The 25595-nt window shown below is 39.5% G+C and overlaps 1 protein-coding gene and 1 long non-coding RNA gene across 2 annotated transcripts in view; one reads left to right on the forward strand and one right to left on the reverse strand.

Annotated features, from left to right (window-relative positions):
- Positions 1-1749: 1749 nt before the first annotated feature.
- LOC112842912 (uncharacterized) lies at positions 1750-9814 on the reverse strand. The gene is made up of 3 exons (XR_003214953.1): positions 9699-9814; positions 3556-3664; positions 1750-3164 (listed from the first exon to the last, which is right to left on the reverse strand). It is a non-coding gene; the product is annotated as an uncharacterized LOC112842912 (long non-coding RNA).
- Positions 6377-25595, forward strand: part of LOC100706175 (phosphatase and actin regulator 1) — a 31781-nt gene continuing 12562 nt past the window's right edge. The window contains 6 exon segments of the mRNA XM_005476366.4: positions 6377-7005; positions 9744-9908; positions 17127-17207; positions 18810-19013; positions 19556-19904; positions 24562-24761. Of these exon segments, the coding sequence (XP_005476423.1) occupies positions 6720-7005; positions 9744-9908; positions 17127-17207; positions 18810-19013; positions 19556-19904; positions 24562-24761 (1285 nt within the window). The 5' untranslated portion in view covers positions 6377-6719.

A 25595-nucleotide genomic window follows, 5' to 3' on the forward strand; every position in this document is an offset into this window, starting at 1 on the left:
TGACTGCTTGAACTTTTGTTTTGTTTTTTTCAAAATCTTCACATATTCTTTCTCCATGAGTCGTTCCAACTTGATGAGATTCCCAGTTTCAGATGCACTGAAGCATCCCCACAGCCTAATACTCAGGTGTTTAACAAGAGCCTCTACCCCTGAATCCTGCTCTGTAAAGTAGCTGTTCATTCTGCTCAGTTGACACTGGATAGTTTGTGGGCAGAGCAACTGGATCTGAAATCCACACTGAGGCACATCTCTAGCACCACCTGGTGGCATATGTTGTTCAATTTTAGTTGGCTGAGGAGGTCAAAATGGAAATGTGCATGCAAAGTGTGAATGTGTGAAATGCGTGCGCGGATCTTGTTCTCATCTGGCGTGAAAACTAATGATCGTTTCACTTTATACTTGTAAATAATGCTGCTTAGACACCATGAACAAGATTCAGGAGAAAAGCAGAGAGGCCTGCTTTTGTGCTGATGTGCATATAAAAAATGTGCAATCCGCTGTGGTAGCGCAGTACGTGATCTACAACGCTTGGTCTTGCGCCTTTGAGGATTATTGCTTCTTTAGTTCTAATAGGTCAAACTATCAGCCAAGCGGTGGTAGAAAAATTATTCAGACACTTAAAGGGGAATTACTCATTGCCAGTAATTATGCAGAATGGCTGCTTGATCATCATTACTGATCACTGTTACGTTTATTACCAATTAATCCATTCAGCCAGCCATCTTCCCCTGCCCTTTCAGATGCAGTAGACAGTTTAGGAACTGACTTATGAAGGTAAATATGTTGCAAAGTGTGAGGGCTTGGTAATGACTGCCAGTCATCTTTTATTTGTCCAGTTAGGTAATTTGTAATTGGGCCCCTTCCACGTTTTCATCAAGATTGGGAATTATTATTTTATATTCGTATTTACTCCTTACCATGCACGTACAGTAGGCCCCAAACTAGCTGTACTCTGGGTGTGTGTGTGTGTGTGTGTGTGTGTGGACGTGAGGAGCTCAGGCACTATTTCCAGCACTGTGGTAATGAATTCCTCCAGCAGAGCGTAGTACATCACAGCTTCCTGCTTCACTATCTCCCACTGAGCTGCAGACACAAGCTGCAGAGGAGGGACGATAAGAAGCACGGAGCAGGGAGGCAGGGAGCCGAGCAGCACCAATGGAAACAGCAGAAGGATTTTGGATACTTGCAAACGGGAGAAACTCACTGTAGTGCTGCATCACCTCGCACAACTTAGGCGTTTATTGATGAAGCGGTAATGCTTAGTTGGGTGTTGAACACTCACCATTAATATCTCGCTCATTGCGCTGTAGTGGACAAAATTAAATTAACAAAACCTGATTTAGCAATGAAGATGGCTGCTTGCTAATAACATCGTAGCTATGGCAAAACTGAAATATGGAAGCCGAGTCAGAAACACATCGCTTCTCCTTTGGAAGTAACTCTGCGCACTGCGTCTTGGCGCACAAACGTGCACGCGAGAGGGTTAAATCATCATATTTCCCCAAATGACAGACAGCGTTCGTGATATTTTAACATTTGGAGTCCATAAATGTCGCTGCACAGTGTAAATGTTTGGTGACGAAACTGAATATTTCTTGTGCTTTGAATTTAGAGTTGGCAAAATGCCAACTGGCCCCACTAGATGGCAGCATTGCAAAGACTATTGCATGGAAAAAGCTGGGCAGCTCTGCAGTGGATGCCTCCTACTGCAATGATTTCATTTTAGGTTCTTCTGTTTTTGTTTTCTAGCAGATCGCAGTGTCAACACAGTGCAGAATGTAACACCTGCATGTACTTTTCTAAAGTCTTTTTACTGTGAGTAATACTCATATTTAAGCAATTACCAAGCTGCTTTTGTTAAGTTTATGCAAGTGAGTAAATTATATTTAACTTCACCTACCACATGTACCATATCCTGGCAGCACCTTTCATTCAGAACTTATCAGTTTAATTAACAATAAAGAAAGCTTATGGAGACATTGCATGATAAACAAGACAAGAAGGGACTCATGGGGTGAAATATGACAGAAATGAGAAGTGAGCAGCTTTTTATTTTCAGTTTACTAGAGTGTAGTTACAGGCATGTTATCACAATCCCTGACACTTAGTGACCACTTCTATGAACACTTCTGTCGGCTTAAGTGGCTGAGACGGTTAGTATGTGTGCGGATCTGCACAATTATTACAAAAACAAACAAAATAACAAGTGCTCGTGTTTTAAATAAATTAACATTGTTTCACACGTGTTGCAGTCTGTTGATTTTTACATAATCATGTCACATTACTCTGTTGCCTGCGAGAAAAAAAAAGATAAGGCTTAATTCTGAAGGTGGAGCCAGGAACTTCATAAAAGAGTTGAGATTCGGTTGCATAAAATCCTTCACATTTTCCCCATGGCAAATTTAAAAAAAAATGTGCAAAAGGCAAAGCGCTGCACTTTTACCATCTTATCTTTAGATTGTGTCAAGGAAATGTGGTGCCGTCTTACTATGAGTGAGCGAGGCAGATAATAATGCAGTGAGAGAATGACAGATGGGAAGAGACGGAGAGATACGCAGAGAATGGGAACAGCAGATTTGTAGTGACAGGCTGCTCAGTCGGAAGTTGTAAGATTGTTTAGCCTAAAATCTGCAAAGCAGCCATGGAAACCAGTTTGAACCAGAATCCAAAATATGAAATAAACAGAGTCACAAAACTATGCCTTGAGGAAAAAAAACAGCAACTTAACAATTTATACATCTTGTAGAAAGTGTTATAGAAACATCATTTAATTTATGTTTTTTTTAGTTAGGTTGTACCTTTTTTTTTTAAAGTTAGGAGTGCAAAAATACTGTGTTTTTGCTCTATTATATTTTGAAATTTTAGAGTCCTGAAAAATATTAAATCAATGTGAAATTAATACCAGCAATATGGTAAAAAAAAAACTTTGGGGTATGTTTATCTCTGTGCTGCATTCCTTCTTCTTTAAAACAAAATGAAACAAAAGCTCTGTAAGCATGAAAGAACCGAGGAGACCGCTGATGTTTAGAAAGCAAAATGTTCCTATTCTTGCTTGAAGTAGGGTTTCAGCTGCTTAACGCTTCAGGATATCCTTTGTTGTGTTCTTTGGGCCGAAGCTTTTTCAGTGGCTCAGAGGTCAGGACTGCAGGACAGGTTGTGTCCAGCTGCAATAAGAAGGACTTGTTTAGCTGTTTAGCATTCATGATGCGCACCTTATCCCTGCCATTTTGTCCATACATTCACAGATACTGGCTTTTTTAACAAGCCAGATTGGCCCTCTCCCCTTCAACCCTGATGAAGCATTAGCTGTGATTTCCACATACACAAAAAAACTTGTACCAACAAGGTGACTCCCAAAGACATATTAGCTGAAAACCTGCCATAGCTCAGCATGTGTGGTGTGCAGTGTGTCTTTAAATTATTATTTTTTTTTCAAATTGGCAAAAACTGGACACGTGGAGGACAAAAGAAGAATTGGAAGGCCTGAAAACTATTTATAGATGAACAGTATCAAAAAGTCATATTGTAAGAAACAGGAATAAATCCAGCAAATACCTGGCACAGGATCTGAGAGATACATCTGGACCTTCAGCTGATCCATCTACTGTTCACTGAAGCTGCTCAGAAATGGTCTCAGTGAAAGGATCGCTGTCAAGAAACCATTCTTGAGAAAGGGAAACAGGGAGAAAAGGCCGTGCTATGCCAAATTACACAAGATCTACTCAACGTAGATCTTGTTAGTGTTTGGCTGCCACTGTACCATTTTTTTTAGGGTTGCTAGCATTAAATTCAAAATGAGCTCATATTCTTCCCCAAAAACAATGACATTTTTCACTTTAAACATCTGATATTTTGGTTTTGTACCTTGCATTGTCAGTTATAAAAAGAGTTTCAATGATTTCCAAAACATTGCATTCTGATGTTGTTTACATTTTACACAGCCTCACAAGTTTTTTGGGGGAAAAAGCAGCTAACTAAAATTTACTGAAACTCCTTGGCAACAGTGCTGTGAGCCAGCATTTCTATCAGAAGGAGCATGAGTCAGAATAGACTGGCAGACACTTCTCAGCAGCTGTACCCGAGCTTATTCTGACAGTTGAAGTTTATTGTGAGAGTTTGTGACAAGTGTCAGGTATGTTGTCATCAACATGAAAGTCTGTTTCTTTTAAGACTCGCAGTCATCTTGGGGATTTATGCTGAAATGCATGGAACACTGTGTTAGTGCCCTATGGCAGCTCCTCGGTGCCCCTGAACTGGATAAGCGGAAGAGAATGGATGGATGGATGGATGGATGGATGGATGGATGGATGGATGGATGGAAGCCAAATTTAAAAAAAAAAATTAAAACCCTATGGTTGTGGATCAGGTAAAGTAATGAACAGTAAGCAACGTGGTGTGCTATTTTTAATTAATGTCACTGCTAACACTAGTGGGGTTATGCAAGAACAAGTCCCAATAAGCTGAATATCACTATGGAGCCAATGTATACCCAAGATCCATAACTAGAGTTATCACAGACAGTGACCAGTGAAATGAAACAAGTGAAAAAAATCAAAGATTTAAACAACAAAAACTCATGAAAGATAGCAAAAAGACAACATTTTACCCCCTCACAAAAGGCATGAACTGTGGTCAGCTGATTAAAAGTGAGTCATGTGAAGCCCTGACCAACACTGCGTCACACAGTAGTTACATAACAACACTGACACACGTTATTATTCTTTCCTTGCAGCCGACATATAGCCTGCCTTTGATTTGTTTCTTGTAAGACAAAAGCTGAGGATGAATTACACAGGCTAGCATGTATGAGTCTTGGCACACATCACTATTGATTTAAGCGCATTTTGTTTTCCTCTATCAGAATTATTTGGCTGGGCGGCAGTAAACAGAGTGAGTGCTGTTATCAGGCCAGCACAGGAAGAAAGCAACGCAGGTTTCTTGTGTCTATCAGGGCTGTTGCTCCTCGTTCTATAGCGAGCACACATGTACTGTACAGAGTCACACTTTGGTGCAATGTTATCTTCCTTGCATAGTAAGGGAGATAATTTTGTCCCTGTCATCTGCTAAACCCTGACTCTTTGTTGCAAAATGTTTTGTACATAAAAAAAAAAAAAAAACTCTGCTTCACGGGGTCCTAAAGTTTAACACATATCAGTGCAAACAAACTTTGCACCAAAGAGAGGCAACTAAGAGCAACTACTGCATTGCACCGTGGTGTGAGTAAATCTGCGTGACTCTGTCCCTCATTTCAGAGAGCGCTTTGATGTCAGTGGAATAAGCTGCAGCTCATTGAAGGAACATCAAAGACACCCCCCACCCCACCCCAGCTTCACAACCATGCGCTGCTCTGAAACATGTTTGGAAATGCCGTGGGGTTCCCGTTATCTTTTCCACGATTAAAGGCTTATTAACCGCCTGTTAATACTATCAGTTATTCCAGAATGTGAACAGTAACTTTGGGGATCAAGGGCGTAGCTATTTGGAATTTGTGATTTGAAGAAAGGGTATCATAATGCCTCTTTTCTTCAGGTTGAGCCCTCTCATTCTGCTTTCAGATCACTGATTAAACTCCCTTTGTTTGTTTCTTTAATTTGACCTCTCAGCACTTGTCTGGTATTATGCCCGCATTAGATAGGTGTTGGTTTTTCTTCTACAATCATCTTTGCTGACCTTCAAATAAACTTGACTTTCTACATCTATTTTTCTCCATGTTTGGCACTTATAAACAGTAAGTGTGCAGATAGGTGTGATGGAAGAGGCCTTAAAGTGCTTAAATTGCCTGGTCTGTTGCGTTCCATTGTTTCACGATGTATTTAGTATCGGAAGCTCTCTAAGCTGAATGATGTCAGCATGGATTTTAAGCTATTAGATTTGATGACATCATCTACTGTGTGTATATATATTGTTGTGTTTTACAGAGTTCTCCATAGCTGTGGGGTGCACTGACTATGGGAATCAGTAGCATTGTTATCATTGTCACACCTTTGAATCAGTGTGTCTAACATTCACTCACCCGTCTAAGTGTTTGGACCCATTACTATTCCAGTCATCTCAGTTTGTGAAGTAATTCTAATGATATTTGGATCAAATATGTTTGAGATCTTCTCAGTATGAAATCAATATGTCCATCTCACCCAAACACACAGCACAACAAACTGTTTTATACTTAATGTGCTTAGATGTGTTACTTAGTTTGTGTTGTGGTTTTTGCGGCTGCTTCAAATGGCACTGTCATATTAGGCAGCTTAATAACAGAAGAAACAGTTAACTGTGATCTTGTGGATGGAGGAGCAACTTTTCCTGCGTCCACGCTGGCCTATTAGAAGCGCGTACCTAGCAGCCAATCACAGGCACTCACTCCTCAGCTCCTCTAATCGTGGATTAGCCACAACCGACTGCAGTCTACAGCTCTGCGAGTGAAAGGTAGTCACTGCCATTCAGCCTCGGTTTTATTATTAGCTCTCTTGGATTTGGCAGCAGGTTTTTTCCCCTCTCTCTTTCTCTCTCTCTCAGCAGCAGCGACTTCTGCGTTGCGCAACCAAGTAGGCTGCACATTTTGTGATCTCAGGTAAAGGTGCGGGATTACCGAAGAGAGAAGCGACCAAATACTTAGAAGCTGCTATAGTAGGTCAGGTAGGACTCGATCGATGGCCCTTTAATTTAAACCCACAACGTAGTAACGCCGCGCGTTTAAAGCACCGCTCAGTTTTCGCTTCCCGATGTTCAAGACGGCCAATTACCCGAGCGTGGATCCTGCGCCCACCATCATGCACGGCACTTGGTTTACCACGGGATGCCGAGAAAACACGCCCGTGGCGGTGGAGAAACCTAAGAAAAAGGCGTTCAGCTTGGTCAAAATAATGTCTCTGAACAACAAGAAGGGGCACGGCCAGCATCCGCACAATAACAACAACAACACCATGCCTTTTACGATCCACTGTCATATCGGGAAAGAGATAAAGCACATTTGCAGCAATTGCAGCCGCGGAAACGACACGCAGGACGGTGAGTAGGCTCAAACCTTGTGTGGTTTCGCCCATAGTAGGTTTGCGGTAGCTGTTACCATCCAGGATGCACACCTCTGAAGATGGCTACGTTGCTTCTGTTTTTTGTTTTGTTTTGGGGGGTTTTTTAATATGCGATTTGACAAGCAGGCTGTGTGAGGATACAGTTGAGGATATAGTGTTTTTTTCCCCTCGAGGGATAGATTATATTATTTTAGTGTCGATGTGTATTGAAATGACACCACTCTCCTGAAGGAGAGTGAATCACTGTTGCTGCTGTGGAAACTGCCTCTGACTGGATCAGAACTTCTTACAGGGTTGGGCTATATCATATTTTGAACTGTTAATTGTCGTTTGACCGCAAAAATACGCTGCATCTTTTGTTTTTTAATTGTCATTAGATCTCACTATTAACCTCTCGCATGAAGCTGTGCAGGCTGTTTTCACAAAGCCTATTTTTTTCCCCCCACTTAGGTGTCATTACATCATCACTCAGCCATCTTGGCATGCAAAAAAGTGTTAATTAAAACCAGCAGCATCAGTTGCTCGTATTACAGTGGTGGAGAATGTAGGTTATAAGGATTTGCCGTGCAGTCAGACTGATGTCAAGAAGAGGAAGAAAAGAGGAAAATTCCAATGAATTTGGACACTTGGAAGAGGATTTTAGGATTTTTTCACAATTACAATTGCATCATCACACATTTACAGTATAGACCTTGATTCTGTGTGTACTGGTTTTAAATAGTTCAGCACAACAACATAAAAAAAAGAACTATATCTGGTAGTAAACACTGTATTTTGGGATAAGAGGGCTTTTGAGTACACACTGAGATACCCACACCTGTGGGGAGATAGTATCCAGAGGTTTCATCTTCACAGGAAGGCCCATCTGCGTTACTGCAGTTTCTATTGTGTGCATTTAAAAATAACTATAATAAAAATAAAGTATATATATTCAAATATATATTTTCAAACCCATACTCCTTTTCGAGTTAAGGTTGTGTTACTTAACACTAAGTAGTGTTTAATGTTATGAAGCAATGCCCTAAGCACTGAAGTTGCTAATAGTGAGTCATTACTGCCACTCTCTCTGTCATACAGTACAGCAGCTTGTTACTTGGCTCCTGGATGTGGCTCAACTTAGAGCTCGTTGTCTTCCTGTCTCTATCTGGCCTTTAGGCCGCTAATGAAACCATTTGAATCTCTCCTGGATTCAATTAACACTGACTGCTGGGTTATTTATAGAGTGCTGTGGTGGCAGGATTTCCAAGGATGCTGCAGAGCATTCAAATAATGGTCCGTGGGACTGATTTCAGCACTGCATTATCGCCACATTTATTTACTGTCTCATTGCCCCAGGGAGGCGGCTGTCCTGTTAAGCGGTATTCTGTGTTGGCAAACATTGCAAAAGTGATGCAATTATTAAAAGAATAAACAAACAAACAAACACCCCCAGATTTCCTGGCTGCATGTCATGGGTGATGATCTGATGCAACGGGGTGACATTGACAACAGATGTGACACAATGTGCTAGAGGGTCACCTCGTGCATCCAGGCTCTGGACTTTTAACACTGCTGAATTTAGGGGGTTTCTTTGGTGGGTTTTGAGTTTTTCTATTTGCTTCTGCTGCGTGCTCATAAGATACTTTAAAGGTGAGTTGTGTCATCTTTTTAATAGCTTCCAAATGTCTAGGCTTCCAAGAGTTTTGAGAGAATTCTAAGACATTCCCAAGCCATGCTATTCATTCTAATAAAAAAATGTCTGTTTATTGTTTGTCTTAATCGCTCTCACTGCAAGATTGTGTAGTTTCTGTATGGGTGCATGTGCAAACTGATTTGAAAAGTCTGCACATTTATCATTCAGTAATGATGTATTTTGGCAATTATAAATGGAGAGATGATTAATTTAAACAACTGAGGCGAGCTGATCTCGAAAGTATGGAAAGTAATGGAACTCACTGGCTGCTTAGTAGAAAAAATGCAGTTTAAAAAACATATGTTGTCCTGACTAATCAGCTGTTCTTGCACGCAGTTGCATTTGAGATATTTTGCTATTCTGATGAAATGTTTTTTTGACTACATAAAAGACTAAGTTTAAAGATTAAGTTTTAAAGTAAGGAGAAGAGAGAAGAGCTTTTTGGCATTGCATAATTCTTTTTTCTTTTCTTTTTTTTCAATCTCACAAGCTGCCAAGTAGGTTTAAGTCAGATTTTCAGCTCGATTCCCCTTCATTATTAATCATCCGCCTTTTGTATTCTGATCCAGCAGCCAGCTTTCCTCTCGGTGTTGCATTTTAAGTGCTGTTTGTAGCCGTTTGCATTCGCAGTTATTTCTTCATGTAATATTTTGTGTTTGAGCAAATTACTTAACATTCTTTGCTTCTGAAGTCAAACAGTACTTAAAAGATTAAAGGGCCGGGCCTTGTGAATATTTGATGAAGAGCTGAAAGATTCCCCCTTAATGAGGTGCTCGTCAGTCAGTCTACAGCCTAGAACTGTTTAGACCCAGAGCAAATCCTGCATAATGCCATATGATGTGCAGGTTTGTTTACGCTCTTGTTCAGCCTCATCTAGTTAGTGCTGAATTCTGGAGGCTGCTTGGCACAGATTATTTCTGCTTGGATATTAAAAAACTAAAGTGTTTGCTGCCTTTAGTTATCATCCAGACTATCCATCACCTCCTCTGGATCCTCACCTAAACTAAATCTGTTTTGTTTTTTTATTTCTCTTCCCCTTATAGCGGAGGAAGTAGAGAGGCTTGCCGCCATGCGCTCGGAGTCCTTGGTCTCTGGTACCCACACTCCACCCATCCGTCGGCGGAGCAAGTTTGCAACTCTGGGGCGGCTCCTCAAGCCCTGGAAATGGAGAAAGAAGAAGAGCGAGAAGTTCAAGCAGACATCAGCTGGTACGTCACATCTTTTCATAATTTATCCGCATAATAGCGACACAAGTATAATAACTCTGATACTTGTAAAGATGGTGCCCTGTGTGGATTCTTCTTTTTGGGGGGGGGGATCAATGCATATCCTTTGGTCAAAAGAAAAATTGATTAAGTTTTTCAGTCTCCAGGGTGAGTCACAATGCAGCGAATTGATTCAGTGTAGCGCTGGAGTTTCATGTTTTGAGGTCTCTTTAGAGTTGCTTTGATCTTTCAGCCCAGTGCTGTCAGGGTCGAGTGAAGGACGTGGTCTCTTCAGATGCGGCTGTATTTATTTTCCTCGACTGACACATCCTGAATTTTTCTGTCAGCCTCTTGGAAAGGAGGAGGCACTTTGTCAGACTGTAGCTCCCAGGCTCGAAGAAGCGTCCCTGCTTTTATGGACGGGAGCTAAATCCAGTGTGAACAGAACAGGATGTTCTCATTTAGTAACATTATTCAATTAACATTTTCTGGTGTGAGTTTGCTGAATGATTCAGTCTCTGTCGGGTTTGCTCATGGTTTCTTTGGCTGCTGATTAAGTCTTGATGGTTTTAATCAGAAGGATTTTTGCGACGTCTTTTTGTCAGCTCCATCATTTGTCAGAAGTACAAGATGTGTACTTGACTTTTTTTTTAACTGTAGCTACCTTTGAGTTGTTTAATACTTAGAAAAAAAACTGTATTTTTGAAGTGTGTACTTGATAACACAGGCACAGAGATTCTGTCTGTTCACTGGTACAGTCATGTCAGCCCTGTGATAATAGCATCTCTCTTGTTGTGGTTAAGGACAGTAATCAAAAGCTGAGCCAACAAAAGATGATTTCTGTTTCAATGGTGGTAATGCTGAGTGGAGCTGAGAGAAACGACGCTTTTCATTGCTTTTGTTATCCACTTGTTTTGTGTGCATAATGCTTCTGTCCCCAAATAATGCTGTTGCTACTATTGTTCTATTCAATCCTTTTTGATGGGCATTTTTGAGCTGCCATATCACTGATGATCACCTTGTTAAGTTACAGGTGGTACGCAGTCTCACAAGAGACTTCGATGCTCAGGCAGGCACATTGGCCTCAGAGAGACCACTGCTCTGTCTCATCCATTTTTAGCGTGAAACTAACTCTGAAAGTTCCAAATAAGTGGAATGTGGAATAACTTATGCAACTGGCAGTGGTAGAATTGAAGCCACAAGCGTGCGATTGTGCAATAAATTGAAATGACAGGAGCTGGCAGAAGGATTTTTAACTGTAGCAAGAGAGCGTCTAAGAAAACTCACAGGGTCACGTCCTTATTATTGAAATACACATTTGGTTTGTATTAAGGTAATTACAAGTGTTTCCAGGTTAACATTCATGAAAAGAATTATACACCATGAATCATTAAAGATTTTTAATGACAATAACAATGTGTTCCAGTGGCACATCGTGGTGCAAGTTTGCACCAGGTGTCCACAAAGCATCAATCTTATGGTCAGAGAATGATTAATAAGTGCTTAGATGTATTTTAGAGAAGGCCCAATGGCTGGTATTTTGTCTTAGTATAGTCACTAGATGAGAAATACAAAATTCTGCTAAGCTTGAGGAAAGTAGGTTAACAAAGGAATCCTTTGATTACTGAAAATGGATTATTGCTTCATTGAGAAATAAAAAATATTCATCCAAGAAAAAAAGTTTTATTTAGAAAAGGTAACTTTTCTTGGTGAACCCTTAAAGCGCTTCACATACAACATGACAATGGCACCACTCTGCTCTGTATTATTTCCTATGGCTTGCTGCACACAAACGTTTTGCTGGTGGCCAGCCATGTATTGAACTTCAGCCGTAACTGTGAAGTACAGTTATGTGAGGAAAGTGAAAAAACATTTTTTTATAAGCCTTTATGCAGTCGTATGAAACGTTAGAGCTTCCATTGGAATTAAGTGGTTGAGTAGCAGCCAGGTTCTTCTAATCTAATGCTCTTGATTAGCTGATTATCAGTAAGTGTGAGCACCTATATAAAAACATGGGTTTTGGTAGTTTGCACAACTGGAGCAGGTGTGAGTTCACACAGTGCCACAATCTTCCAAGGAGTGGATGTCCCAGGAAATTCACCCCAAGGTCAGACCATGCTTAGAAAAACGGCAAAAAACTCGAGAGCTACATCTTAGCCTGTACAGCTCTTAGTTGGCATGGGAAATGCTAAAGTTCACTGCTGTACAATTAGAAGAAGACTGAACAAGTATGGCATGAAGTTTATTTCAAATTTGGGCAGAAACAATAAAAAGTCAGTAAAACCTAAGTGAAACTGATCACTTTTTTAATAGTTTGCTCTTTTCAGACCGATTCCCAGAAAGACTGTGTGCAGTATAATCATTAGCATTTTCCCGGGATAAAGTCTGTGCCAACATGACAGCATTTTATTACTGACCTGTTGTCAACAGGTATAAGAACACTGCTGCCGCATGCTACGACCAGCTATTGACTTGTTTCAGTACACTATCATTAATAGCTGAAAACTGCATTTGTCTGCAAGAGTATTAGAGTATTTATCTGTTGCTTAAGCAATCAGCAAAAATGTGCAATGGTTATAGTTGCATTGCTATGATCTTGGCCTTAGATGGTCCTTGTTTGTCTTTTGCGTCTGCGGTAGTCTGTGCTTACCTTATTGTTGATTACAACTCCTGTATCAATAGGGAGTAGACCAGCCACTGGGCAGGCAGATGTTGTCATGGATAATTGGACACTGAGCACAGTAGAGGATTATGAACGTGTTGTGATCTTAAGCAGATGAAGGCCAGCTCTGGGAGGCTGCACTCTTTACCTCAGGAAGGAATGAGGGAGGAGAAGCATCTGACAGCTGGATGTCTTATCATGCTGTCTTATTGTGCTTGGTAAATTTTTACAGCCAGCTTTTATCAGGAAGAGATCTAGCGAGAAGAGATTTATCAAAAGAACATGCATGCTGTAGTCTGATGTTATCAGGAGTCTATTTTTAATCTAATTAGCACATTTCCCTATGAACAGCAGTCATCCAATTGCACTACTCATGCTGGATGTTCGCATGATTTTTAACAAAAAGGACATATTACATACGTGTCCATTGTACACTGTATGAAGGGAGAAGTTGATTGCCTATTGCATGCCTGTTGTGTCCTTTATAGGTGTTAAAGTCTATTTTAGCCATGCTCAAGCTTCTGAGGTCTGAGGTTTAACGCTTGAGTTCCTCATTGATAGAAGACGCCATCAAAGTTTTATTACAGTTTTTTGTGAGAGTCAGACTGAGAGAAACGCCTCAGTAAAAGACTCCACTTTAAGCTACTGTGCCTCAGGGTTTGTAGGATGTGTTCTGACTATCTGGGTCACTTCGCAGTGGAATTTACTTATTTTTTTCTTTTCTTTTTTTTTTTTCTAAAAAACTAAATGTAGTGTTCTCAGATCAGTAGAGGCTGAACTTAGATATGCCAGTTTCATTTAATATGCTCTCAGCTGAGTCTCCCCAATGAGTGTCTAATCTTCTCATCTTGGTACAGATTGAGTGGTTGGAGTGTTGGGCCATGATAACACTTTGGGCTATGGTAGACTTTAAAATAGAACTTGGTTGATATTCAAGGTGATTTTGAAGGCTACTGCAGATTCTAATATACTGATATGGAGGTTTGCTTTGTACCCTTTGGTAGTGATAAGAGTGCATCCTGTTTGATGCTTTTATCTTGAGTACCTCAGCTGCACACTAAACTTACATAATAAACATTGTTACAAACTGACAAGTGATGACAACTACTCTGGTGTCCAAGTCAATAGCACTCTGTATCAAAGTCAGGTATTTTTGAGGGAGTGGCATTTTTTTCCCACTAAACAGAAGTGTGTGTGTGTGTGTGTGTGTGTGTGTGTGTGTGTGTGTGTGTGTGTGTGTGTGTGTGTCCCCTAGGACCTTCCTGATGAAATGAACATGAAATTCCACTTCTTGCACACTAATAATGTGCTCATTAAATATTAAACAGAGTGTTTTTGTTTTTAGTTTTTTTTTTAGGGGGTTATGCGAGGCTGGCCAGAGTTTCATCTCGTTACTTCATGCTCAGCACACGTTCTGCACGTGTCCACTTTAATTTTACCAGCTTCCACTTTTGTTTTGCAAACATTCGCCGCCTGTCAAGTCTGAAGACATAATATCCTCATTAAGGCTTTTGAGTTAATGGTATTGCATAACTATGTGCATCCCACGGAAGAGCACTTATGTCATAAAGCTCTGAGTAATTACTGTTCGTTTTGGATGAAACAACTGGCGTAGTAATGACCTTTAACCCCAGGTTTCCCCACTCTGGCAACAAATTGATGCTGTACTTCTTTAGAAGGGTTAGGGTTAGAGTTTCATTTGAATGTTTGCTCTGTTAAACAAAAGAGTAAAGAATAATGACTCGTGACAGGGATTTCAAAGTCTAAGTTAACTGCAATGCAAGAGTTTTGAAAGTTGAAAGTTTTAAGGAGAAAAGCTTTTAGAGACTGCATTGTACAGCCTATTATCTTTTATTATTAGATCTGGAAGAGGCAAAGGTCTGGCAAAGATATTAACATTCCAGTATATATATTTTTTAAATCTAAATACTTCACAGTACAGTTGTTACCACTAACTTAAAGTTGGTTGTGGGAGTTTTATGGAAATTGCTTGGTAATGTGCAAATATTTTATTTTTGGTTAAATTTGTAGAGTACTCTGCTCATTAGCCACATGTTACTCAACAGCTAGAGATGATTGATAGAAACCCCAAAATACGGATGTTTTTAAATTAAGGAAAGGCTAAGAATTACTACATCTATTACATATTTGATCATTGTCAGTGCCACACATGATGTGCTGTGCTGTCCTGTCACCAGTGTGCAGCCCCAGCAAGCCTTAAAAACATACTAGTAGGCTGAAAGAACAGGAGAGCACAAGATGGTATCAACCAATGTCACCCCCCAAATAGCTCAGACCACCATCCTGCTGCTTTTCTCCTTAATCTGAGAATGGAAGAAACAGTGGACCATCACCTCCTGACTCATGGCTAATGTACTGCCTATGTGAGCATAAACCAGGGACTCACATTCCCATCCAAAATCCAATTAACAACCTGTGGCCTCATCCAGTCTTCTGTTCCAAGTCCTGCATTCATTGTTGAGCTGACATTCCCACGTGGCGAGGCTATGGACTAAGCATATGAAAGGATAAAAACTGCAATATGCCAACTTGGCAGCTGAAGCAAAAGAGTGTGGCATATTGGGGAATATTTGGTCATGTATGCTCGCTCCCCAAAAAATATGTTTAACTTTTTAACTAATTCCTTGCTCAGGGCTGATCAAAAAGCTTTGGAAAGCTTTTGAAGTAAGCATTGATGATGAACATCTGGTACCATAGAGAAACTCATAATGAAGCGTAGTGATTTTGACTCATTTTGAGCAGTGGGTTTAAAATGTAATGTGCAAGGAATAGAGAGGTCAAGATGCCAATGTATTTTTGTCCAATGTGCTCTGAATATGTAGTAGCACTGAACATTTCTGATTTCAGAAGTCAGGGCTTCTGACATGTCAAGCACTTTTTTTTACACTTTTTTTTTTAGTATTTTACTGCTTTCGTTCAGCCTACTGATAGAAGATCTTAAGTGCCTCAACCAGAGATGGGCAGTAACGCGTTACTTGTAACGCGTTACTGTAATCTGATTACTTTTTTCAAGTAACGAGTAATGTAAGGGATTACTATTGCAAAAACGGTAATTAGATTACCGTTACTTTCACGTAGGAACGCTGCGTTACTGCGTTACTAAAACCGTGATTTTTTGCGAGAACGTCTCATGACAGTGACGTAAGCGAGTGCGACGTTCGTGACAACAGCTGTCTGCAGATCATAATATATCGAGTGCGGGACAGAGTGTAGCATGCAGCGTTTAAAGCGTGGAAGTACTGACCTTATTTTGAGTTTGAGTCCATAAAAAGTGACAAAAACATTAGTGTCCGTTGTGCGTGGGAAGAAAACTTCTTTTTACAGCGAAAAAACCCCTAAACTTCCAAGCAAGCACCGAGTGTACTACGACGTAATGTGAAATTCACAGAGAAACTCGCGGATTCTTCCACTGACCGCTGCAGCACACCTGCACCAGGGTAAACCTCCTCCGCCTACCCCAGTCCTGCTTTACAGGTGAAAATAGAGCAACAGGACCGCTAGTCTTTGATTTTATTTATTTTCTGCTGTGTTTTACTTGCATCTATTTGAAAGAGTGAGTGTAAACACAAAAAAATATTTTATGTGCTGGAATGTGCAGAAAATAGGTTTAAATGTTAAACAAATTTCTTCCAGTCAGAGAATGTTGCATATAATTTAATTTTTGCTTGATGCATAAAGTTAAAAGATTAAAACTAATAAAACAAGTTTTAAAAAGAGACTTTTCCATTTGATTACATTTTGTATGATGAATTATGCAGAAAAAGTAGAATTGGGCTGAAAGATCTATCGCTTTATCACCTATTCAGGTTGTAAATCGTGTTTTTAAAAAGTAACTAAGTAACTAAGTAACTAAGTAATTGATTACTTTTGAAAATAAGTAATCAGTAAAGTAACGGGATTACTTTTTGGGGGAAGTAATCAGTAATTAGTAACTGATTACTTTTTTCAAGTAACTTGACCAACACTGGCCTCAACTAGCAAAGCCTAAAAATAGAAGCAAACAGTAGCTATGGGACATGGCATCTTTTGCATAATGAATTACTATGAGAAGCATTGCTGGAATATCTTTTTTATCCTTTATCTATGTTAATCGGGGAACAGTTTCTAACTGTTCTAATTGTTCAGCAGAGACGACTGATTATCTTTAAAGCAAAATCTAGGGTTCAGTTCTGCTGTTTTCTTAAATGAAGTTGCCTAGATTTGTCCATGAATAAATGAATAAATAAATATTTCTTTGACTTGTGATGCAAACCAGAAACTGAGTTACTTTAGCATCATTGTACCTTTGTTAGCATATTGCTATTAATTTTGATGTTTGTTACTTATTTATTACATTTCTAGGCATTTGGAAATGTTACATTGAAAAGTGGTTGATGTGAATGCTTCTTTAAAAAAAAACTGCTGTGAAACGCATGACCACATCCATGTTGTGAATTGTTTAGCCTGGGTTAAACAAAGAAATAATGGTCATAGTTTTTTGAATGACAAGTTACAGTGTTAAAACCTCTTTATCAAACTCCTTTTCTTTACAACGTCAGCTTTGGAGAGGAAGATGTCAATGCGACAGAGCAGAGATGAGCTTATCAAGAGAGGAGTGCTGAAGGAGATCTTTGAAAAAGGTGAGCTGATTTTCTGCTGTTGCTCTCTGATTTAACAGATGGAAACTGTTTCAGATTTAAGTAGAAATTACAAGAAGGGTAGCGGTGACGTATCAAACTGAAAGGTCCTCAGTTATTCATCTTCTTATTAATCAGTAGCCTCTGATGTGCACTCTTCAAGATTTGGCACAGAGCTTCAAGAGATATAATCTTTCATTATAGAAAATTTGTGGCTTTTTAAAAAAAACCCGTTTGATCTTGATTTGATGTGCTTTACACAACCTAAATATATATTTTATTATGTTTGAATCAGACAACAGGGGGCTTGATGCCGCAGGATATCAAAAACAAAGTCAGAGAAACTCGGCTGACTCTTGCCAAGATGTGAGGAAAAATGATAGCCTGTATATAAAAGATAAACACAGCTTCTGGACCTTAAAGGTGAAGCCAATGCATTGAACCTTCTTTCTTTCTAATGGCCAAAAGGGGGTGGGTTGCTCCTTTGTTTCTGGGGGAAAAAAAAATTGTACACAAGAGTGTGGGAAAACAGTGCTACTGATCACTTGATCTGTGAGTATAGTAAACAGTTTTTTGACGAGTTCAAGATCATAATTGCTAGTTTCATGTGTTATTAAATACAACATGATATTCATTACAGAGCAATAAAACACTGTATGATTTTTGGGTCTATGCTTACATGGTAGGCCTCAGGTTTACCCATTCTCAAACCCAGCAACCAATGACTGATGTCACAATAGCTACATCCATCTTTTGTATACAGTTTATGGAAAATTTTGGCTTTCATTATTTTTTTGAAAAACTGAGTTTAATAGCTAAATGTGAAAACACTGTATGCTGTGACAGTGAATGAATACACATTGCATAAACTCAACAGCTCATGGAAAACAGAAGAAAGACGAGACAGGTTTAAGCTGCTAAGCAGTGGTGACTAATACAACCACTCATTACAGCCAAGGTATGCAGAAAAGCATCTCCAAACATGGAACATGTTAAATGGTTCAGTGTCTCCCATCACAGTGATGAAAGCTACTTATTGATCATAGATCCTTCCTAAAGCACTTGCCTCAAAATGAAAGCCTAGAAATGATCCCTGAATAAAGAGCTTGATAAACTACAACAAATTATTACTTTGTTATCTTTAGGTAATGATAAAAAAAATAACAAGTCCCCTTGAGGAATTTTTTGAATGTTAAAAAGATTAGAGGAGTTAAACGTTGTTGTGGTTTTCTATTTAGGAATATGGGAGGCATGCTGTAAAAATGCACTGGCAGTCAGAAAATATGTGAGCAGCACTGTGACTTGCACTGTCAGCCTTTAAGTGTGATCATGCAAAAAAAAAAACATCAAACGGTTGAGAACTATATAAAAGAATTAAAATTCAAAAGTTCTGTCAAACTGCTTGTCTGCTGCTGTTCCACGGTCTGCTGTGTGCTGATGAAAAAGCTCTTGGGTTTGTAAACAGTCCAAGCCCCCAGTGTCTCAAAAACACCTCAAGTTCATTTTAAACTTAGTTTATGCAGTCTTTTTAGAAAGTGCCTTTCTTGTGTAGTCAAATGCATTTTTGACTGTTTACAGATTTATAGTTTCTTCCTTCTGTTTTAGCAACCGTTGAATTCCGATCCTCAATGGATGGCAGCGTCTGCACTCAGGAGCCCTCTATGAAATCGTCGATGGTCTTGCCCACTAAGAAATCTGTCGGCTATCCAGGTGACCATCAGGACAACCCTGCCAAACCACCGCTTTACCATAAACAGCCTCCTGCTCTCCCCCCAAAGCCTTTCTCTAGGATCCCAAACCACAGCACAGGTCAGTTGTCCTAGATTATGGTCAGCTCCATGCCTGTGCAGCTTTAATCACTCCAGGCAATATGGTTTTTTTCTAGAACTTTTCTTTAATCCAAGCAGAATAAATAAAATGTAATATACACTTGATTTAATATTTTTTCTTAAAGTGCATATTGTTGGGTTTTGCTTCATTAGCTTTAACTATCAGAAATGATTAATTTTTAAAGTAAATACCAGGTACTTGTGTTGATAACTGCTTTGGCTTTAAACTGTACCTGTACTGCCACACATGCTCATAGGATTATACTAGTCTCATTAAATCCTTCTCTGGTTGGGTCAGCTGGCTTTATCTGTCATTGTCAATCTGTCAGGAGAGGGAAGTGGCATTACTCTGGTGTAATTCCCCCACTCTGGGCTGATGTCTGAGCCATTTCCACTCATCTGTGTTCTTTGTTTAACTATCTGCACCATAAACTGCAGTAGCTATGCCATGCATGACATTCATATAATAAGTCGAATGAACCTTCTTTTTGTTCTTTTTTTTTTTTATAAACAATTCCCTAGATTCTTGCCAGCCAATGAAGTTGCCCTGCATGCCCGGGGGAAAGCACTCTCCACCTCTGCCACCCAAGAAAGTGATGATTTGCGTGCCTCCAGGGGGGCTGGACTCCTCCTCATCCTCCCCTTCTCCATCCCCCAACCCCCTCAACACTCTCCCACAAAAGTCTGCCCCTCCCCAGGGCATGCCTTCCCTACATGGCACCTTACTGCCCTCCCAGCTTGCCGGTCTAGCCGGTCTACACCAGAGCCACGGTCACCCGCTCCAGCTTCAGTACGGCAGCTTACACGCCCCCAGCCGGATCATCGAGGAGCTCAATAAAACCCTGGCACTCTCCATGCAGAGGTTTGAAAGGTTAGCAGCTCTCAGTTCTGGTCATTAAATCTGATTGTGGGAAGGCAGGGAAGGATTATGGCTCAGTTTCTGTCCGTAAATCACATATAATATCTTAAGTAAACTTAAACAATGCTGCGTGTGTATGTTTAAAAATGACACAGATGGATCTTATGTAACAGAACTACACTCATCAGTCACAACATGGGGAGGGCCACGATAGGCAGCAGGAGAACATTAAATTACAGAAAACATAGAAAAAAATGGACAAATGTAATAAACTGAGCAAATCTGACAAGGGCCAAATTACAGATGTAAATTGTGATGCTGACCAACACCTATCAGAGTGAACATGTTGAATATATCTGGGACTCTCCACCATTTGGTCTTAGAACTGAAGAAGCTTTTTGATGAGAGGTGAAACATCCTCAAAAAAACTTAAAGGAGTCCAGTCATTTTTCTTTCCAAGTTCCTTAGTGTACCATGACCTGGATGACTCGGAACCTTCACATGCATGAATATAGCACCCAAACCTTCCCGGGGAGCAATACAGAAAGGCTGCCTGGTCTGATGAGTCACATTTTCTTTTACATCATGTTGACGCCTGGGTGTGTGAGAATTGGTTATCCATAGAAGACATGAGTGCAAGATGCACTGGGAAGAAGATGAGGTGATTCTCAGGGAATGTTATGCCAGAATTGCATACACATATTATATATCATGGTAAAAACAAAGTACACCCAAACCCAAGGTTTTAGAATGTAATAAAATAATAATAATAATAAGCGAGCCCTTAGCAGGTCTTAAAATTAGGTAACCTCAGATGAACAGTAATAAAAGACATAGTACAACATTTCACTATTTATTTAAAAAAAAGCCAGCAAAAATGCAAAAGCAGTAAGTAAAAAACAAAGTACAGCCTTACTGATTCCATGGGAATTAAGAGGGTAAGTAGCAGCTAGGTGCTGCAAATCAAATGCAATTGATGAATTGATCGGCAGCAAGTGTGAGGACCTCTATAAAAACAGCAATTTTGGTGGTAATGAATCTTAAAGGAGCACTTATTGCTGCATCAATCTGGGAAGGGTTATGAGGCCATTCCTAATTTGAAGTTCATCATTCGACAGTGTATAGAGTATGAAATATTCAAGAGAGCTGCCAGCGTTTCCAGGAGTGGGTGTCCTATCACATTCATCCCAAGGTCAGACCATGCAGTGGTCAGCAAAAAAAAACAAAACAGAGGGATAAATTTCAGACTTTACTGGCCTCAGTTGGCTGCTAAATGTTAAAGTTCATGACAGTTCAATTAGAAAAAGACTTAACGAATGTGGTTTATTTGGAACGGCTGCCAGTAGAAAGCCTCTTTCTATCTAAAAAATAAAATAAAATATGAGAGCAGAGCTTAGGTTTGCAGTGTTGCATTAAGAAGACTTCTTAAAAAATGTCTTTTGGACAAACAAGACCAAAATAGAGATGCTTGGCCATAATGCACAGTGCCTTGTTTGATGAAAACCAAACAGCATATCAGGACAAATACCTCATGTAAGGCAAGGTGGTGGAGGGGTGATGATTTGGGCTTCTTTTGCAGCCACAGGATCTGGCTACCTTGCAGTCACTGAGTTGACCATAAACTCCTCTGAAATTTAAGAGTCAGATGTGAGGCCATCTGTCCAACAGCTAAAGCTTGGCTGAAATTGGGTCAAGCAGGACAATGACCCCAAGCACAGCAGAAAACCCACAGAATGACTTAAAAAGAAAATAATCAAGGCCCAGTCAAAGTCCAGACCTCAGCCTGACTGAAGTGTATCTTCAGAGAGCTGTGCATAAACAAATGCCCGCAAGCTTCATTGAACTGAAGCAAAATTGTAAAGAAAAATGGTCCAAAATTCATTCAGCAACAATGTGAAAGACTGATAAAGTCAAGCAGAAAATGATAACTTCAAGTTATTGCTGCTAAAGGTGGTATTTACCTAATTTTAAAACCTGGCAATACTTGATAACTTTTTATTATGTCCTTATATATAAAACGTTAGAAATGACAGAGAGTTTAACTACATAACCAATGCTGCAGACCCCATTACTAAAGCAATATTTCCTGATGGCAGCTGTCTCTCGAGTTGCTTGGAAATGGTGCAGTAGCATCACACAGATCTGAACTTTTTTACTTGGCCTCTAGATTTCAGTCCAATTACACATCAGTGGTATTTGTTAAAAAAGTCTCATCCATTCAGGCCCTGCATCACAATTTGTAGAACTTAATGCATCTGATGCTCAAGTCCTTGTGTCTGATAGGAGAGGACATTTTCCCAGAGGTCTTATGTAGTCTGTGCCCCAGAAAAGAGCTTCTATATTAGCAGCAAAAAGGGGATCTGCACAGTTTTAGGCAGGTAGATTTACAGTTACATGGCTAATATAAGTGTAGCGTTTAATGCAGATTTTCCCTTGCGTTTGCTAGTGACATTTTTCTTCTACAAAGAATTGATTTCTTTTCTGGTCATTATGGAGTAATGAATGTCTTGTTACTAAAAGCTGTCCCTAGAACAGGTCTAATCAGAGTAATCACTGAAAAATGTCATTAGCATAGAGTGTCCTCTTTTATTAGTATTTGTTTTTGTGGCACTGTGTCTGCTACTTTCAGATATGCTCTTGTGTTATTGAGGTCGCATCCTGCCAGCTCTGTAGCACTACCATACAGGTCTAAATCGGCACACTGCCTCACAGGGCAGCATGGCCTAATTTTGAAGTAAATGTGTGTATGTGTGGGCACAGGCGCATGGAGTAGGCGTCCCTCCAGCAGTTGGCCTGACATAACATGACCAGCTGCTCTTTACAAGAGCTGCATTTCTTCATGTTTGGAGAAAAGGGACATGATAGCGGATTGCACATTATGTAACCTCTTACATTAGGATCTCTTTTTCACCAAAGCTATTTGAGCAGGGATAAGGAAGTAATGGCCCTGATGTTGCTCACAATTAGTCTGAAAGCTTGACGTGGTTACATCACAGTGTCCCATCATAACAACCTTCAGCTAGGCCGTTATTAATGAATCTGTCAAATATGTCACTGCTGCTTGCTAGTGCCAACCGGTGACTGCTTGCGAAAGTGAAGTTTATTCCCGTCAGGCTGTTGTTAATAATGCAAGTTGTATAATCTGTTACTCTTTTTTTTTCCTTCTGTGCAGTTCAGAGAATTGCATGGCATTGCGTAGGGCTTCGCAGAAATGCAGTTAGTTGGTATTCAGGCTTTTTGTACTGAAGTTTTCTTTCAGCTCCAGTTACAGTCTATCTCCCCTCGCTTTATACTTGGATTAAAAACCCACTAAGCTATCATTATGTTCTGCACCAGAAGCCCAAAGCCAATTTATTGTTTTTGAGCCATTTTCATTTTCTGGGTTTTGTGCGGGCTATTGTTTTAATAATACTGTATGAATTTAAGAAAAAAAATGCTGAAAGATAATGGAGATGAAATATGATGATCTTCCCCATTTAAACTGGATTTTCTGGCTCAGGGTTTTCATAAATTCACCCTTTTAGCAAGGCCAAATAATATGGCCGTCCTCCTAATCTGTCACAACCCTGTTCCAAGAAAAGTTGGCATGCTGTGTAAAATGTAAACAAGCACACAGTGCAATGACTTCCAAATGATCTATTTTACAATGGTTCTAATATAACATTTTCCAGAAGTTGAATTATGTACATTTTTGGGTTTTTTTTTTAAAAATATATATTTAAGGAGACCATTTTTTTTTTACAGTTTTAAGGTCTGTCTTGTTTGTTAGGGATTTCAGCATTTCAGTGTCATATTTTTTTCCCATTTCATAACCTGCCAGCTGTTTTCAGTGTGTGATAGGTCTAAACAGCAGGTTACCACATGGACTCTTTAGCTACTGAGCTGTGGTTTTGTATGTGTATATGTTGTGATATGGCATTGTCTTGCTAAAATAAGCCAAGCCTTTCCTCAAAAAGATATCTGTATTTGGCAGCACATATTTCTCCAAATTGGAGTTGGCTTTTGAATTGCATGGTGAGGTTGACAAAGTATTTCTTATTTTAATTGGTCAGACAACAGGGTAGTATTTCACTTTACCTTACTTCCCATTAAATGAACATTTTGTCTTTTACATGGTGGAAATGACATTCTTGAAGTGATGTTTGCAGTGATGAACCATGCTTTCTAACAGTGGTTTTAGAAATGCTGCTGAGCATTATTTATCTGTTTTGTTTTGTTTTTTTTAAATATTAATAATTTTATTTCATTAATATTTATCTATTTTTTGCAATCCTATCTCAGGGGCTAAAGGTGCTGTAAAAGCCATTCAGTCTTAATTTTTGGCCTTATACCTTGTGCAGAGACATTTCTCTGTATTCAGTAAGACTTTTAATGATGCCCTGTTGATTTTTTTATTTGTATTGAGAAGTGACTTTAACTTGTTGAACTTATTAGCTATTGGTAGTCTTTCACAGAATAGTGACGCCATCCTCATGTTTATTTCTGAAAGTAGTATGTTCCCAAATTTTTTTTAGGCATTACACAACGACCCAATGTTTGTGATACGCACATAAAATATCATCTTTTTGTTATTTGTTTAACATTCGGTTTTTCTTGGAAATTGTTCTGTCTATTAATATTCATACTTGGCTCAGAACCATCATAACTTATCTCCCTTTCGCTCCTCTAGCTCCGCTCTGCACGGCGGTGGTCAGTGTGCCCCCTTAGAAAGAAGAGAAGTGCCATCTGTGATCATCGACTACGAGGATGATAAGGAGAACTTGCCTAATGAATCTGACTATGAAGATCTACCCAGCATGTATAAGGATGAGGATGATGATGTGGATGACGATGAAGACGATGATGAAGATGACGACTCAATATTTACAAGTAAGTGGCAGCTGTCATGGTAACACAGAGCAGTGAAATTGCACTACTGCACTATGCTCATCAGCAGATGCCTGATCTGTCCCTTAAGCTATTGCTGTCTGACTTTTGAGGATGTTATTTTGATTTAGTTTATAAAGTACGGTTGTTGTTTTGTTGTTGTTTGTTAACTATGCACCCAAACAATTTCATTTAAAAATATGAATTAATTTAACTATAAAATGTGATATGTTTTATACTTGGCAGGTATAAAGCTGGGGATCTAGTTTGATTATGTAGCTCACTTCAGGCTTTTTTTGTGATAATTAACTGTGACAGACACACACACACTGGGGCATGCCTGGTTCAGTTAGTGTGTGTTATATAAAATACCAAAAATAACAGTAAATGTTAAGCAAAGGATTAATGTCAGTTGAGATAACTAGAACATACCTGTGCTACAGTATTGCTTGGTCTGTGATTTTTAGTTGTTGTCAGATGCTTGTTAGGCAACATGATATCATAATATGTCATGTATAATGAAACTTTTCTGGACATATAAATTAAATTATACTATGGTTTTATGTAGCATTGTTCATGCATAAGCATAGGACCAATTCTGTGCAGTTATTGAAGCTAAGTGCTGTTGGTGGTGTGCATGAGCTGCATATTTTGTTAACACACCCCATTCTTTCTGTGAATTGCTCACTCGAGCTGCAGTGTGACCTCTCCAAACATGTACATTTTGTTCTGCACTAGTTGTAAGTCAAATTAAAGTCGAAGGTAGGGCATTTGAGTAACAGGGTGCCTTAGCAGCAGAAGTGTCTTTCTCTGTTTTTGTTTGGACAGCTCATGTTT

Source organism: Oreochromis niloticus, linkage group LG18 (assembly GCF_001858045.2).
Source record: "Oreochromis niloticus isolate F11D_XX linkage group LG18, O_niloticus_UMD_NMBU, whole genome shotgun sequence".
NCBI lineage: Eukaryota > Metazoa > Chordata > Actinopteri > Cichliformes > Cichlidae > Oreochromis > Oreochromis niloticus.